Raw genomic sequence first — 16,925 nt, forward strand, 5'->3', positions numbered from 1 at the left:
TAGAGATGTGCCTTCTGTAAATCTTACCCACTGACACCAGGAGCCTGGATTGTATCCAGTTTTATTTGCCCCCTGGTGGGCAGAACAAGCTCATGCATATTCACCCTGTGGAGACAGGAGGGTGTTACTAGGCACTGGTGCCTCCAAATTAATAAGGCTGATCTCGTTTAAGTGGTGTGAGTTTGAAGGGAGCCTCTTGAAAATCCCAGTATTTAACGTAGCTGACAGAGTTTCACAATTGAATAAACTGGGCCAGTCATCTTATGTAGTATTCTAAGTTGAGTTGGCATCTCCCTGAAGCAGGCACGTGGCTACCAGCTGCACCAAGCTGCTTGCTGTCCTGCTTTTGCAGCACCTTTGGCAATTTTACTAAGTATCAGGATGAGTTTTTATGTAGTTGCTGCTTTTCATGTAGGCAAAGCTTGCAGAATTCCGGAAAACTAGCAGGACGTATGACTGTAGGGATCCACACTGTCAAAATATACCTGCTGCTTCCTGTAGTGAAGAGATGACCTTTTCTTTGCTCTCCTGGATGTGATCAATAGGATAATTTCATATGCTACTTAAATACCCATGGTTCTTAAACTGCAGCCCTTGTGTTCTGTGAACTTACCTTGTTAGACATTCCTATATTCAGTCTCCTGCTCTTCCCTAGCTAATCATACATGGACTGTGCTCTGAGGCTGTGCTCTGAAGTAGGAGGTGCCAGTGAAGCTGCCACCTTGATCAAAGGGAACTACTGCCCAGCAGTGCTGCTCCAGGAACCCTGTGCTGATTCCATACAGTTTGCACTACAGCCAGTTTTCTCTTGAATCTGCTTTTGCACGTGGTTCATCGCCTGTACAGAAAGCTAAATATTTATGAAGTAGGATGTTAGAAATGATTGTTTGCCTACCCAGGCTACTGCTGAGAGTGCCAAACTTTGCCTTGTACTGACAGTAACGTTGCTTGGCTAATCATGAGAGCCAGGGATGGGGCTTGCTGTGCTGATCAGCACACACTGGCGGAAGAGATAATGAGCTGCTGACAAGGATGCATCTGGAATCTGTCCAAGCATTGCATTGCATGGAATACCATACACTGATTCTTCTTTCCTTAGTGAGAACAATGAATTCCTATTCCTGACATGATATCACCTTGCTCTCTGTGACTCCCCCTATATTTGTTTGACATGGTTTTAATGCAGTAAAAGTTAACAAGTTTAAGCAAAGGGAGAAAAGTGCATCATGGGGAATTAAAATCCTTTGTAAACTAAGCTGGCTCTTAATGATCCTGAATGGGCAGTATATTTGAGAAAATAGCTTTAAAGAGTAACTTAGAGGAAATGAGCATTGGCAGCATGAAAATCAGATATTCACCTGGCTGTGTGCTGCAGTGCTTTGCAGTCTGTTCCATGCTGGGCTTGCCAGAAGCTTACATGATAGAAATGGGTTTTTACTGATACTTTTATATGTAGGGAGGGATTCCAGGCAGCAGTGTCTTAATCAGAAATTGTAGCAGACAAATTTATTACTGTTGAGTCTTTCTATGTGGCAGGATCTGAAGGAGAGAAATGAACTTGGCCATTGTTGGTACATTCTTCAATACTGGGGATGACTCAAGTGAAAAAACAGTAAGCAAGTATTATTTCTGCCTTTCTGGACATCCATAACCTACTGGCAAATGATTTCTTTGTTTTGCCATCTTGGTGCTGAGCTTTATTATGGTAGAACTGAAGAACCTTTGTCCTAATCCTCCTTCTCTTCAACCTCTGATTTTGGATATACCAGCTGGACCATTACCCAAATGTCTGTCAGTCTGTGCTGACCGCTGCTCCATCAGTTTACTCTTCAAATACTGTTTAGAACAGTGCGATAAGTAGTGTTTCATCTTTTCTTTCTCATTATGTGTAGAATACTTTCATCATTAACTCCTAGAGTTTGATTCTAGGTTCTTCGGGGTATTGTACATGAGCTGTGTAGCCCAGTGCAGGAGGAGGGGCTGTGTTACTGAAGTTGTCGCTACTTGGTACTTAGCAGGCTCCAGTCAGAGTCCTTATTCAGCTCTCAGCAAAGCATGCAAGTCTGTGCCCTTCATCTTCTTCAAGCTCGTTAATAACATGAGCTGGACAGAGGCTTGCTCTGCTGGGAAAGCCTGTCAGAGAGCAGCTCTGTGTCTGACAAAGCTAATGGAAATTTCCAGTGAGGGCTTAGAGACAGCCATAAAAAGAAAAAAAATAAGAACTTGACTAAATGGTCTTCACTGTCCATGACTGACACAGTGTGGAGAATTGCAATTTTTCACCCGGAAGCCTTCGGCAATGAATGTCCTCCTTACTGCGTCCACATCCAAGTGGCAACAGGCTCCATGCTACACAGAGCTTCTACGTTATGCCCTGGAAAATATAAAGGGCTTCCAGCATTTCCATGCCTGGAGTTTGATGGAGCGAACGCTAAATGCTTCCTGAAAAATATTCATTTCTCCAGTGTAAGCTCCTCTTCTGTGAAATGAATAGTCAAGCCTTGATTTGCAAATCTCCTGGGAAACGTGCTGCAAAAGGCTTGCTAATTTACAAAAATCAAGCAATATTTTGCAAAGGGCTTAAAAAACCCTTTAGTTTTTCTGCCAAGGGAGATTGCACTGTTTTAAATAGGTGTGGTTAAACCAGTGCAAATCTGTAAGCTTAATTGAAAATCTGTTTTAAACCAAAGTAATTGTGGTTGTCACGTCTTACGTGCTTAAGTTGGTTTAAGGCGCAAATATCTGATCAATTTTCTAATGCAGACACGGTCAAAAAACTGTCACTTAATCCATAAAATAGTGGCATTTCCGTGATGAAATATTTGCTAATCATGAGGTGGTGATCTTTGTATAAATGATACTGCCCAACTAACTCCCTCTAGTAGGTTCAGGCATTTGCTGAATCCTTTGCATAGCCTCCAACAATCGTTCTAAGGCTGTAAGGTGGATACCTGCCTTATAGCTGTGAATTCCACATCACAGAGGTGTACATGCTTGCAAAAGAAACAAAGATCATGCTTTACCCCAGAAGTCTGTTATAAGAGGTGGAGTTGGGAAAGAGTGAATTGTTTGGTTGGCCCTGGTGGAAGAAAAATGCTGAAGGGTAGCAGTGAGGATGCTTACTGCTGCAGGAAAAGTGCCCACTGTCTGTTCTGAGCCAGTTTTCTGGCCCTACTGGTAGACATGCTTAGTCCTGACTAAAGAGCCAGGTTGAAGTGGTGGTAAGGCTGTTGAACTCCCATCATGACCAAATCTTGTGACCTTGGCTTGAATGTCAGGGTCAGCAAAGGCAGTAGAAGCACCAGCTGCCACAGGCCTTCCTCCTGCAAAAGGAAAACAAAGTCCTCGGTTCTCTGGCAGTAAATGAGCAGCTAATAGGTTCTTGGCAGTGAAACATAGTTGATAAATGGCAGCATTTAAAAGCAGTGTGCAAAGTCATGTATTCAGCGGAATGGCTATTGATTTCACTGTCCAGAGAAAGGTGTGAATTGACAGCATGGAGTTGAACTGGGATTTCCTATCCGAGATCCTGACTGTACAGCAGTGAGCTTCTGCAGAATGGCTGGGAGAACGGACAGGAGCATTTACTCCTGCATTGTGTGTCAGCATGATGCTGGTATCATGATGCTTCCGTAGAATTAAGATGAATCACTCAAATGTGTATGCGTGCTGAGCTTTCTGTGTAGTACAGGCTCTTGGGTGTTTGGGGGAAGGAGAGAAATGCAGGATTGCCAGCTCATGGTTTGCTCTGGAAAAGATTTTGCAATCTTCTGGTTTCTGGAAGTGGAAACTGACAAAAACAAGTAGTTTGTACACAATGTAGGCAAGGGATACAAGTCATGTAAGTGGCTGGGGCGACCATGCCTGTACTTCAGAAAGCATGAAAGTGTGAAGAGAGAGTTAGAGGAGTATGGGTCAGTTTGGCTCTATTGTATAACAGCTGCAAATACTAAGGAGGTTATTTTTTTCAGAAAATTTCACTACCAAGTTAGAAAGTCTCCCTACCCAGGGAGTGCATTGCTTTGTAGGCAGCAGAGTGTGACAGTTAGGTTTCAATGTACAAAGGATGAAACAACCAGAGAGGGACTGGCAGGTGTGCAGTGATAGGTTGTTATCTGTCAGTAAACTCTGAAGTCTTTGTAAATCAGCATCTCCATGTCAGCTGCTTTCGTGGGATATAATACAGTGCAGGGCTAGCTTGGCAAAAAACCTGTAATGATCACTTCTGTAGACTCTGTGCATGGTTCTGTTGACTTATTTTCTCCAGCTTTTGCCCTCGGCCCCAACCTGAGATGCTGTCTCCCAGCAGCCATGCCCCAGGCCTCCAGTAGGTGCAGCTTAGCCATTGCAGCACATTTGACCTGCAGCATCCTTCCCTCTTCTGAACCACAGTTCTTACCGCAGTTCTGCTGAGACATCTCATTACAGAGGATGTGTGTTTTCATATATACGCATAAACACTATTTATGTTTATGCCTCAGCCATACTCAGTTACCAACAACATGTCCTGTATCCTTCTTGCAGACTGGATGAATGCTGTCAGACTACCTGAGGAATGATCTGTGTCCCTCTCTTCAGATGCAGTTCCCTTCTGTCTTTGCAGGACTTCCTTCTCTACTTTTTCTCCAGAGCAAGGTCTTTTTGCCACACCATCGATCCTGTGAATGGAGTAGGCTTACAGAGTCTGACAGATGATCCTTAGGCTTATATTAATGTCCCTTCTGTTATTCCAGGCTTCAAATAACTACAGTCTTGTCCATCCTCTAGCACTGTATGTAGGCAGGGCTTCTAGACTGACTAGGTCAAATCCCATAGTCACCTGCTTTGATCCTGTAGGAGAATGCTCTGAGGTGATACTGTAATGTAAAGATGGATGCTTAAGAGCATCCATTCTATAGGTGGATGCTCTTAAATGATTAAAAGGGCTCTTATTTCTGTGTGGTATGGAGTAAGTTGGAATTCACTCTTCTCCTCTTTCTGTTGAATTGCTGCTGGCCCTCAGAAATTGTAGGAGGTATACTTAGAGCATCATGGCTACAACAGCTTAGGGTCTTCAGCAGTGCAGTGGTGAATAACAATACATTGTTGACTTTGCTTGCTCCTGTGAGGTGATTAATCGGTCCTGGATTTACTTATCTTCTTAGACAGTGCAATGTGAAACTTTGTTGGAGCATTGCTGTTTTGCTAAACTTAGTAACATTCACTGTAAAATTTGAGTTTTGGACTTTTCCAGCACAGATATAGTTGATCCAGCACAAACACTTTTGTGGAAACTTACCAAAATTTCCTCTGACTCTGTTCTTGCTCTGCAGTGACCGTCAGTGGGAAAGCTGCATAGGGATTTATTTATAGGTAGAAAGAATGAGAACCAACAAAGAAACTAATTGTCAAATATAGAGCAGTGTTTTACTTAGCATTACCTAGAGCAGGAAACACTGGCAGACACCACAAAGAGAGCTGGTCTTCCCATTCCAATTCTTTGTTTAGTCACTTGGAGGTACAGTAACCTGATTTTATACATGGTTGTATGTCTTCATTTCCTGAAAATCTCTCTGCTCATATTGCTGTGCTTCAGTGCTAATATTGAATTGAAATGAGTGGGATATTCCAGAGCTATCTGAGTAATACAATACTCAGTATTTGCAAGTGATGATGAACCCCTGTAATGAAAACATGAACTGAACTAGACCTGCATTCTCTGTGGGACAGGAATCAGCACTATCTTCCATGTTGTGGTGTTGTACTGTATGCTTGCTGAAACAGCATCCTGCCATACTAATAATTTTTCTTCGATGTTTCTAGGGCCTTAAACTCTGGAGTTGAATACCACTGGGACCAGCAGAATGAGAATGTATTCACTGTGCATTCCAGCAGCAGGAGCACTGAGAGGCCTGGGTAAGTCTCCGGGGCATGGGTGAGAGCAAGCTGATCCTTTCTACTGTCATCATTACATCTGACAGCATCACTTTTTCCCATTTGTTCCCTTTGCACCAGCATTAAAGACACAATTTTTGTTCCTTTCGTTCTACTGTGTTAGGCCACTTGGGATGCTTCCAGAAAGTGAGACGCCCAAAAGTGCTGCCAGAGATAGTGAAGTACATGTGTCATCCATCACCTTGGTAATATCCTTGAGCAGGCTGTAGGAGGAACATGTGGAGCTTCAAGCTCAAAGATGCTATGCTAAGTTAATGGTGCCTTTGGAGGATAACTGAACAATGTAGTGTTTGTAGAGCTGAGTGCAAATCCATTGGGTGGTCTCTGTGATTGATTTTCATCCTTTTGGTTTCTAATCATGGGGCAGTTGTTTCTCAGGATTTAACTCTAAAAATAAAGCTAAATCCCTTTAGAACCCTGTTGGCTGCTTCATCCAGTCTACCTAGTGATGCACACGTGTGTTTAGTTATCCTAAACACAAAGATGATATTGCAGTACCGTACTTTTTCCCCAGTGAAAAGCGCTTCTCCTTAAGCTCATTGTTCTTGTCAAGAGTGTTGCAGTCTTGTTTCTGAACTGTGAGCTTCAAGATCCCAAGGAAGTTATGAGCTGGTGTCTGTGCTGTCCTACAGCCTTTGTCTGACTGAAGACGAACAATAAACAGTATAGATTCTCTGTCTGCCATGAGTGGATATTGTCACTACTTACATTTTTTTTTTACAGTGTATATCAGTCTTGTGTGATGGGCTAAGGAAGCCTGAAAGGTGGGAGCTTCATTCCCTTTTTAGGGGATTCAAGCATCAGAGGCAGAAATATTGCTTGAGAATGAATAAGCTTCTGAGAGAGGGTAAAAAAAGCAAGACAGGTTTCAAAACCTTAAGAAAGAATGTTGACTGTGAATGAGGCAGTCTTTCCTAGAAACTCTTTACTATTCCCAGCACTTACAGCCAGAGGTCAGTTTTGGAAAGAGCATCCAAGCATTACCAATATTCAGCTTTTGTAGCTGAATACACTTCAACTGTTCGTCTCTGAGAAGCTAATGAGCCTTGAGGCGGTTCCTGTTATTTGCTTTGGAGAACAGAGAATTTCTCTTGTCTGACTGGAACAAGCAGAAATGCCTGCCAGGGAGCATTCATGTGTGATGCTGACAAACTAGGAGGTCCACATGAGGGAAAGGATACAGGCTGTACCCTCAGGAGCAGAAACTGTCCTGCTGCAGAGAGAGGTGGTATGTGCGTTTATGGTCCTGTGCTGCATTTGTGTTGCCAACTGAACTCAGTGACCCTGAGAGCAAGTATTTCTGCAGGCTGTGGTACTTCAGGGATACATATTTAAGCTTATCAGACACACTGCTTCTGTGGAAGGGTGAGTAGACTGAAAGACTCTCTTAGCCTAAAACTCAAAAGACCAGCCAGCTGAGGTTGGAGAGGTGTGTCTGTCTTTAAGTGCAGATGACCATTCACTCCAGCCCCAGCCTGTGCAGTGTTTGGACACTGCCTGGTTGGAGTGGAGACAGGAAGAGGCTCAGGTGAATGCTTCCGTCTTGCTGGGATGTATTGCCTCCAATGCTTACAATCATATTTGTTTTTCTCTCATTTCAGAACCAGCAGAGCCACGTGGAGGACAGATAGGGACATGGGCCTGATGAATGCCATAGGTCTACAACCTCGAAACCCCCCCACCTCTGTGACTTCACAGGGTACCCAGACCTTGGCGCCTCAGCTGCAGAATGCCGAGACTCAGACAGAGAGGGAGGTACAGGAGCAGGAATCCACCTCTGCAGGGACTGGGGAAGGTGAGGAGCTTATTTGTTTGACAGAACTTACCTCATGGGTGAGGAGTTTCCATATAGATTCTATATCCCGTGATGCGTTTTTACACTTCTGCATCTCTTCAGCAAAGATTTCTCCAGCCTAATTTACATGTAGCCAGGCCAAGATGATCATGGCAGTTTGTCTCTGCCCATATTAATAGAAAAGTCTTTTTCATATGCTTTCACAGGGCAAAATCAGCTTTACAAAGACACAATGATCTCGAGAAAAGCTAGTTGTACTGACATCACTCTTCACAAATACTCTGTACTGTAACTCTCAGTAGGACTGCAAGCTGCTGAGTTTCATCCTTAGCAGTTGGTCCATCAACCTCTGCACCTGAAACCTATGCAAGCTTCTCAAGCTCAGCCTCGGAATACAAAATAAAATACTGTAAATTAATTCTCACAAAGGCAGATACGAGTATTCTGCTTCGTCTGATTGATGAAGGCTGTAGTGAATGTCCAGCTCAGCTACTGGAAAACATCTTTAATGTTTCCCAGTGTGGGAGAAATTATCAGCATATAAAGAGCTTTGAGCAGCTGATGTGCAGTTTCTTTATGATAACAAATCACTGATAATTTGAAAGCATAGTAATTTTGTCCAGGCTTCCTGTCTATGTACTGACCCATAGCACTTGGATCCAACTCTGAAAGCTTGGCGTTGGACTGTGTGTATATGGGAATGGCAGAGAAAATTAAAGGGGCAATTTTGAAAGTTCACGATAACCCATTTGGCTGTGGAACATCCATATCTGTACGCTTTGTGCTCTGACATGGTGGGATATGCCTTGTGGTATGCAACTCTTCCACAGTTCCCACTCTGCAGCATCCACCATGCATGATAAGATTTTGTGTTTCTCTGATATTGACTCTTCTGTTTAACGTCAAATTGCAAATTCTGATCTGTGTTGTTTCCTATCTGCTAATCTCAACAGAACTAGGATTAACTTCTCGAGAACTTTAATGCAGTTGAGGGCATGTGAATTTGACTGGAACACAGAACGTCTGGACAAATGAGCTTATGGGAACAGTTCCTTGTCTGAATGCGATATGCAGATGAAGAACGGGGCACAGTGTGCAGCAGCTCTGGGAGATTCTTGCATCAGTGCAGTGATGGCTGATGTTGCAGATGTGGGGGCCTCTTTCTGCTCTGTTAAAACAGAGAACTTAAATATTTCCTCCCACAGCTGCTGTTCTGCAGTCATCTAAAGGTTTCCCTTCCTCATTCTCTATAACCTTTCCATTTTCAGATCTGAGTATGGCTTGTAACTAGATAGTTAGTGAGGTGGGGAAGAGTTGTCCCTTAGTAGTGTTGTGGGCAGAGTTTCTCTGTAATGAAATGAAATATGGAGCATTCAGAAGAAAAGGAGCCAAGGGCAGAAACTTCTTGTTGTCTGTCTCTTGCTTGAAAGAAGAGTGACAGTTTCCACATCTGGTGTGATTTCTGACTGAAACCTTGTGCTCTTATACAAGTGGCTTCACCTGCAAAATGGGCTGTCCATTCTCCTTTCTAGTGTACAGATTCTTAGAACAAAGGAATTATTCCCAGTCTGGACAGCTGCACTGGTGATGATTCTGGTGTTCATGCTATGTAGTTGATCAGTTCTTCTGCAAGTTGCAGAATACATGTACAGCTTGGACCCCGCTGATCTTGCTGTGGCATTTAGTGTCTGTTATTCTAGCATCATAAACTGTTGTGATATTCACCCGGTGCATTCAAGCAGGTTAGACTGGGTGCTGTGCTGCTTTTCTGATGGTTAAATTTGTCCAATGCATCTACCATAACTATTTGTCTGTTGAAAGGCAAACAAGGTTTCCTGTTATCAGGATCTAGATGTCAGGGACATTCAAAGAAGGGGGGGGCAAGTAGGGGGAAGTGTTCTACCATTAACTTGGTGTGTAACCTAGGGTAAAATATTAATCGTCTACCCAATGGGAATAAATCTTTCCATTCAGCACACGAGGGGCTGCGAAGATTAATTAGTGTTTTGTACGGGGCTTTGAAGATGTAAATCACTGTGTAAGGGCTTAGCAGTATTATCAACAGCAAAATGGATAAATCAGATGTGATTCTGAGTAATGTAAAGGAATGTTTTAACTATCACTTCGTCACAAGAAAAGAAAAGAAAAAAAATAAAACTCTGAGCGTTTCCCCAAAAATTTAAAAGAAAAGTAGCTACCCCAGGAGTGAGGTTCTGTCCTATGTCGTGTGAGCTCGGCTGTTGTGGGGAATTCTGGATCAGGGCATTTCTTGTAGATATGTGCTTAGTGTAAAAAAAAAAAAAAAAAAAGTATGCAGAATTGCATCAGAAATCTAATTAAGCTCTGTGGTGGTATAAATAGTTTCCTTTTCTCATGCAAAGCTCTGCGGGGACTTTGCTGTTCTGATTATCTTTCTACCTCCTTTGGAGGAGTGAGTATGTGATGACTTTATTAGAAGTGAATCCCTCTAATGTCTGTATGGCTTTGTTTTTCAGCAGTTGATAACTGCCTTGTGAGCTCTGCTCGCCAGCCACACATGAACCAAGATAAGATACATTTAGGAGAAAAACTAGGAGAGGTACTGAGAAATGCCTAGAACAGTGTTTTGGCTGTCTCCTACTTTCTTTTAAGCTGATAGACATATTGGAAATTGTGATAGAGTTGTAACTTGGAGGCATTCTTAATTAAACACAGTCTTTTGGGGCATGATATAAACATTTGCCCTTGCAAATGGGCACAATGAGGAAAGGCTCTGTATTCAACTGGCAAATAAAATTTCACTCAAAAATCAGCAAAATTCTTTATGAGTGTTAATGACCTCTGTTTAACCTTTAGAAAATGTAATTCCCAGTCCAGATTGTGTCAAGCTGTGGCTGACACTTGTTTAGGCTGCTGAATGTGTGGAGAGTGAGCAGCGGTGGCTGCCAGCAGCTGGAGCTGTGGAAGAGGTGCTGCAGGAAAATTGTCTGGTTGTGTGCCCGTGATGTCTCTGGCTTTTGATTGTATATTGATACATCTTCAAGTTAATCCAGTTGTTTTTTTAAAAGGAAAGTGGTATTTCCGGAAACTAATAGAAAGACCTGAGTGGCAATTGTCATCTCAATTCCTTTCATCTCTTTTGTCCCTGGGGCTTAAAATTCAGCTAGCTAAATGCTCACTGTACTAGTAGGCTTCAGTTATGAGCCAAAATTGCAGCTATCAGAAGGCTTGCTGTCAGTGGATTGCTACCTTGCATGTCTCTGAAGGAGGAATGTGTTGACTTCTTTCATGCAATACAAGGTTTTTGTTTTTTAAATGTATTTGAATAGGTTAAACTCACTGGCCAGTATACCGTTCCATCCTGTCCAGCTTCTGTCTGAGGCTGCAGCAGGTGCTTTAAGGGCTTCATCCTGTTTAAAATGATAGCAAATGGATGTCACACGCACATGAAACTTTTCTGGTATAAACAGAGCATCCCGAGGTTGCCTAAGCTGCAATTATGAGCACAGTCAGTGTGCCTAGATGCAGTGTAATACTTTTAATCTGAGACATTAGGAACACGTGCTGAGGGACTGCATGGGCAGGAATACCCTGATAGCAGCTGAGCCTCACGTGTGCTGTGAAGAAACATACTGTTTTGCATTGGCTGAACACTTTTCTGCCATGCTGTTATCATATGTGATGTGACTTTTTGTGATCAGTGTGGGAACCGGAACACCAGGGTTCTATTTCCAGATCTGCCTCTCATTCTCCAGGCAGAAATGTGGGCAGGTCCCTTAACCTTTCATCTGTCTGCCCATCTGTAAAATGTAACGTGTCCTATAGGATTGCAGATCTGTACAGTGTATGTCGTGTACCCGACAGAACCGCAAAGTTCACTTTCTGTTTAAAGCCCTCTGAAAAATGCTCCATGAAAAAAATAGTCTTCAGGTACTGTGCAAGCCTTTACAGTGCTAAGTACTTCAAGTACCTGACTCTCTTGGGATTAAATTATAGAGCAATTTTTAAACTCTAATTAGAAAAATAAGTTTCATTCTTCCAATCACCAAGGTAAGTTATTGTTAAGAAATTGGTTATGAGTCAAAGCAGCTGTGCCTTTTCTGTTTGAATTAGCCACCTCAGACAGGGAGTGTGAGCGTGCTTCTGAGCAGGTTGGAAAGGAGAGTTACTGGTAGTATTTCTTCTGGCACTAAGGGGGATGCCATTATTCATAGCTGGTTAGGCAGAGCTGTGACCCTCCCTTTCCTCTCCTTCTGCAATACATGAATTAATTTTAAAATGCTGTTATTTTTATCTTTGAGCATCTGAATTAGTGGGTCAGCTCACACCTCAGAGTTCTTGTTCCGTGTACTCTGAAGACTTAGGTATCTCTGCAGTACTAACACTTAGTGCTAATTTTATAGCTTTGTTTGCAGGCATTTGCAGACATAGCTAGCTGCTGCTTGAGTTTAGAAAGAGAAAAGCTGAAAATAGGAAAAATTGAAGAGTGAAATTGATGTATTGCATGGCAACAGATAAGCCTGATCGCCTCTGTGGGATTTGTTGCATTCTCCATGTCCACAAGTAAATTAGTTGTATTCCCTGTATTTGTGTCAGGTTCCACTTCCTTTAAGAGCAGAAATGCTCCTTATGTCCACCTACACTGACAGATTGCCAAGCATTTTGCCTTTGTAGTCTATTGTAACAAATTCATCCTACTGGAGTAGTGTGGTGGAGGGCGTCAGCAGACAGATGCATTAGCTTGGGAGTATCCTTATTTTGTTAACTGTTGGAGCCAATCACCCAGAGTGACAGAAACCCTGTGGTCCTTGGGATAATTACTTTCAAGAGTGATTTTCAGTGTAATTTGTAGGATTGATGGGAGTTTGGAACTCTGGAAATGTCACTTTGGTTAGGAGTAGAAAAGGTTTGTGGGAATAGCTTATTACTGAAAGGGAACAGAGTGTTGCTTCTCCATACTGTCAGACACAGAATCTGTGTGTCTTTATCCAAAAGTGGATGGGCCCTTTTGGGATTACTTCCTGTCTTTTGATGGATTCTGACCCAGGGACAACTGAGGTAGAAAACAAATTGCCAAGTCTTACACCTACCTACTCCACACACTGTCTGTTTTTGGAACCGGTTAGCTCAGTCTTCTGGATTTTGTCTTCAGTACTCTGTGAGTTTTTTCCTTTATCCTTAGGGTAAAGAATTTCACAGGACTTGGGAGATCGGAATGTAGTTTTGAGCATAAAATAAGAGGAATTCTCTGGAATGATTCTCTGGATGGAGAATAAGATACGCAGTCATGTGGTTTACTGCTCCTGCAGGAGCTTCGGTTATGCTTAAAACCTGTGGAGTCTGAAAAAGGTGTCACCAGAACAGGATTTCTCTCAGTCCAGATTTTATTCAGCTGTTGGATAAGTAGAGGAGCTTGACCACTACAGGAAGCTGGAATTTCTGGTGACCTCAGGTTTGGGTTTAGGGCATTTGTTGTTTTGGGTAAGTGCCTGAATACGTAGCCTGAATGTCCACTAAATGGAAGTTAGCTTATTTCACTTGCATGAAGAGCTAGTCTGGCCTTCCTTGGCATCATGGTGAAGAACATGTGTGGGAGTCACCAGACAGTAGAAATAGGCTGTTATGTGAATCTGTGCTGTAGCTCATCACAAGGCACACTGCTCAGGAAGCTTTGCTCTGATCCAGTCAGCTGAAATTGAAATCTGAGGAGAGTGGGAAGAGAGGACAACTCCCTAACTCCCAGAGTAGAGGTGCTTCTTGGCCACTTGAATGGGAAAGCTGACTTCTGGCCTTTGATAGTCTGTCTTTCTGACATTTCCAGCACGACTGTGTCTCAGTCCTTGTTACCTGAGGACTTCTAACTTTCTGATTCCTGCTATGGCATCAGCCCTAGCCTATTCTCTGAGCAGGCATGTGCCTTAACTGGCAATTCAGCCATAACATGTAGTAATTAAGAGGATGGGAATAGCAGGAGATGCTGCGTTGTGCGCTGCATGCAAAGACTCCTCTTGTGAAGCATGTGTTTGTAATGTTAAGGAGTATCGGCTGGGGATCCTGGCTGATTTGCAGTTCCAGCACTCCTGCATGGGCCAGTTTATAGCAAGCGATCTGTCAAGAGCACAGTACCTGCTGTTCCAGGGCTTGTGTATGTAGGGTGGGCTGGCACTCCTCTCAACCAGGTTGCACATCTTGGCTTTCTCAGGCATCCTGTCTGGCCTGACCAGATGGTTGGTAATGAAGTGCTTATGACTATGTCCCCAGAAGGAAGCAGCAGTGACTGAATTCAAAACCATGTTTCTCAAACCTTCCACTTACTCCTGCTCAAGATTGTTGTTCCAGTGTTACCTGGCATTCATGCTTTTCACACTGAAGTTTCCAGTCCTTCCAATCCTTCCTTCTTCTGTTCTCGGTCTTGCTTATGCTGGTCAGTCTGGTTCCTAGCTCATGCATCACCCACATCCTGGACAGTATTTCTTTGCTGCAGTTATTGGCCGTGCTCTGTGCAATTGGTTTTCTTGCACAATCCTCTGGGATCTGCTCCAAATTCTCTTGTGATTACTGGTGTCTCCGTGGTCTCGCTAATGCTCTAATCAAGGAGCTATGTAATTGCTGTATGCATGGTTGATATAGCAGACTTACTACATTCCTAGCAGAAAAGGACTTATTCTGCTTGTGAGAATTAAGCTTGCCCTTAATATCTGCTGTGTTTCTACATCAGGGCAGTATGTCAGCAGACTTGCTTGAAGAAATTAGGTATACTCTGTGGTGGAGGAAGTCAATGGTATTTGATGCAAATACCACTGAGACAGAGAAGAAAGGGAGTAAGCTGTCACCGACTGACTGCATAAATGTTAACAGCTTTAACTATCTTGTTTTTTCCACAAAAAATAACATCTACAGCAGCATGGTGTTGTGTGTGCTGAATATCCCAGCTCCCATACTGGAAACACGATCTCTATCCCACAGTCCCAGGTGCTTTGTCTTCCTAGTCAATGTGGCATTTTGTTTTTTGTTATGTTTTAACTTCAGCCTACATCTTAGCCTTGTTGACATTTGTGTTGATTTCTTTGGTGCCAGGAGAGCTCATGGTTTTCTCCTCCTCTAATCAGCACTGTGATAGCTTCGTAGAGCTGGGAGTGAGATTTATCTCTTTAATAAGAATCGTCAGGATCCCACTGTGGAATGATTCTGGCAGTTTATGATTACAGATTGTTTTCCCCAGACAGTCTGGTTAAGGTTTGTAGCAAAAGGAGAATGGTCAAAAACAGAACTGGGCTTGGATGTTCCTTCTCTGGGGTTTAATCTCCTACATCAGCTATTTTTCTGAGAGATTTTCTTCTTCAGCAGCCAAGGCATCTGACAGTGGTTCCCTCAAAGCTCGGTGCAACCAAATTATGAAGGGGAGTCTGAGGGAGAGTAGGCAAAGACCTTAAGAGATGTTCCTCGAAAAACATCTGTTGAGGATAGCAGGAACCTACGCACTGGACTTCTTGACAGAGTACACTGCATTTGTTTGGCATTTCAATGAAAGTTACAGAAATGAAATATTGGGATTCCTCTGGAGCAAAACCTGTTTTCTGTTCCAGCACATGTGCCCTGTTATTCAACAACCCAGAGCATGCGTTTTCTTGTGTTTTAGTCTGCCTGGTACACCAAAGTTGCTTTTGCTCTCTCTTTGCAGGTGAAGGTCCGGAATATGGGGCCAGTGGGGAGGATGCCCTGAGCAGGATACAAAGGCTGATGGCAGAAGGAGGCATGACTGCCGTGGTCCAGCGGGAGCAGAGCACCACCATGGCGTCCATGGGTGGCTTTGGCAACAACATCATCGTGAGTCACCGGATCCACCGCAGCTCTCAGACTGGAGCGGAATCCACTGGAGCTGAGGGCACATCAGCACATCAGTCCACTTCACAACAGCTGGCAGCTGAGCTGGAGGGACGGATCCTTTCAGAGTCTATGCAGCTGTCAGAGCATGGCCTGAGCCAACGGACATCCTCTGGCGGGAGTGAAGGACGAGGCACTGGTGATCTGGACCTGCCGGAGCAGGTCCAATCCTCCATGGACACTGAGGGACCAATCGAATACAGTGACCTAACTAATAATAACCATCTTCCTGACAGTACCAACTTCTATAGTAATGACAGCACCAGTGGGGAGTCGCGGAACAGGTAGAGATGAGTTGTGTGTTGGTGCTACCCTTGTACTGCTCAGCAGAGACCTATACCTCACAGCTGGCCAGAAGCTGGAAGAGTAGGGACATGTGGCTCCGACAGGATGTTAGTAGTTCAGAGGGTTTCTATGTCCTGGGTGAGTGGTAACAGATAAGAACTGCAAGGAAGCCATGGGCAAGAAAGCATACTATCTTAACTTCCAACATTCCCGCTGCTGAATAATGACAGGAGTATAAACAATAGTGGCTGCACCCCACGCAGATTTTGAAGTCATGTGGGATCTGCTGAGCTCAACCCTACAGTTTGGTCAGTGTCATTCTTTGTCATGCTACTTCCCTTTCCTCTTTCCTGCCCTTTTATGCATATACGGGCTGACCAGCAGAGTGAAGGGAAATGGGCCTGCAGCATCCTTCTGGAGATTGGCAGCCCTCCTGTGCAAACCTGGGCGTGGTGCTCCAGTGCTGTTGCTGGAGCAGAGGAGTCTTCCAGGATATGGTCCTGTGCTGTGGTCTTTTCTGGGAGGAGCTGAGATTCATCAAAAACCTGCATGGCTCAGGAACTGCATACAAGTGGGGATCTTTCCTTCTTAGAATTAGGCTAGTACTTGTCAGGAACCTAAGCAGAGCTGCTATATAGATGAGTAGAGGGATAAGAGTTACTGCTCTCCAGTCAGGTTGCAGTTCACGCAAGAATATTCTAAGCTGTGCCAACATTAACATGAATGAGCCATCCCAGTGGTTTCATGGTGCCAGGACTGAGCTGCACCTCCTTGGCAGGGGGCAGGAAATGTTCTTTGAGCTCCAGGCCAGGGTGTGAGGTATGGGTCTGTGATGTAAGGTGTTGCATGTGAAATCTTGACCTTGTACATGTAGTTTCTAGTGGAGAAATCAAGGCTCTGATATTCTGTTTTTAGTCTCAAATGTGATTTTCCTTTTCGTTTGTAACTCTCCATCCCTAGCAGGTTTGTGGAGGAAGGACGGGGAGAGTGTGAATGCTGACGAGGGAAACACCAAAGATCAACGTCATTAAAATATGACAAACCCTTG

At 43.7% G+C, this 16,925-nt stretch overlaps 1 protein-coding gene across 1 annotated transcript in view; it reads left to right on the forward strand.

Moving 5' to 3' along the window:
* LOC100539246 (activating molecule in BECN1-regulated autophagy protein 1-like) overlaps positions 1 to 16,925 on the forward strand; it is a 93,346-nt gene extending 76,421 nt beyond the window's left edge. Inside the window, exons 10-12 of the mRNA XM_019616093.2 lie at positions 5,803 to 5,895; positions 7,536 to 7,729; positions 15,390 to 16,925. Coding sequence (XP_019471638.1) covers positions 5,803 to 5,895; positions 7,536 to 7,729; positions 15,390 to 15,880 — 778 coding nt within the window. The 3' untranslated portion in view covers positions 15,881 to 16,925. The remainder of the gene's footprint in view (positions 1 to 5,802; positions 5,896 to 7,535; positions 7,730 to 15,389) is intronic.

Source organism: Meleagris gallopavo, chromosome 5, assembly GCF_000146605.3.
Source record: "Meleagris gallopavo isolate NT-WF06-2002-E0010 breed Aviagen turkey brand Nicholas breeding stock chromosome 5, Turkey_5.1, whole genome shotgun sequence".
NCBI classification, from domain to species: Eukaryota; Metazoa; Chordata; class Aves; order Galliformes; family Phasianidae; genus Meleagris; species Meleagris gallopavo.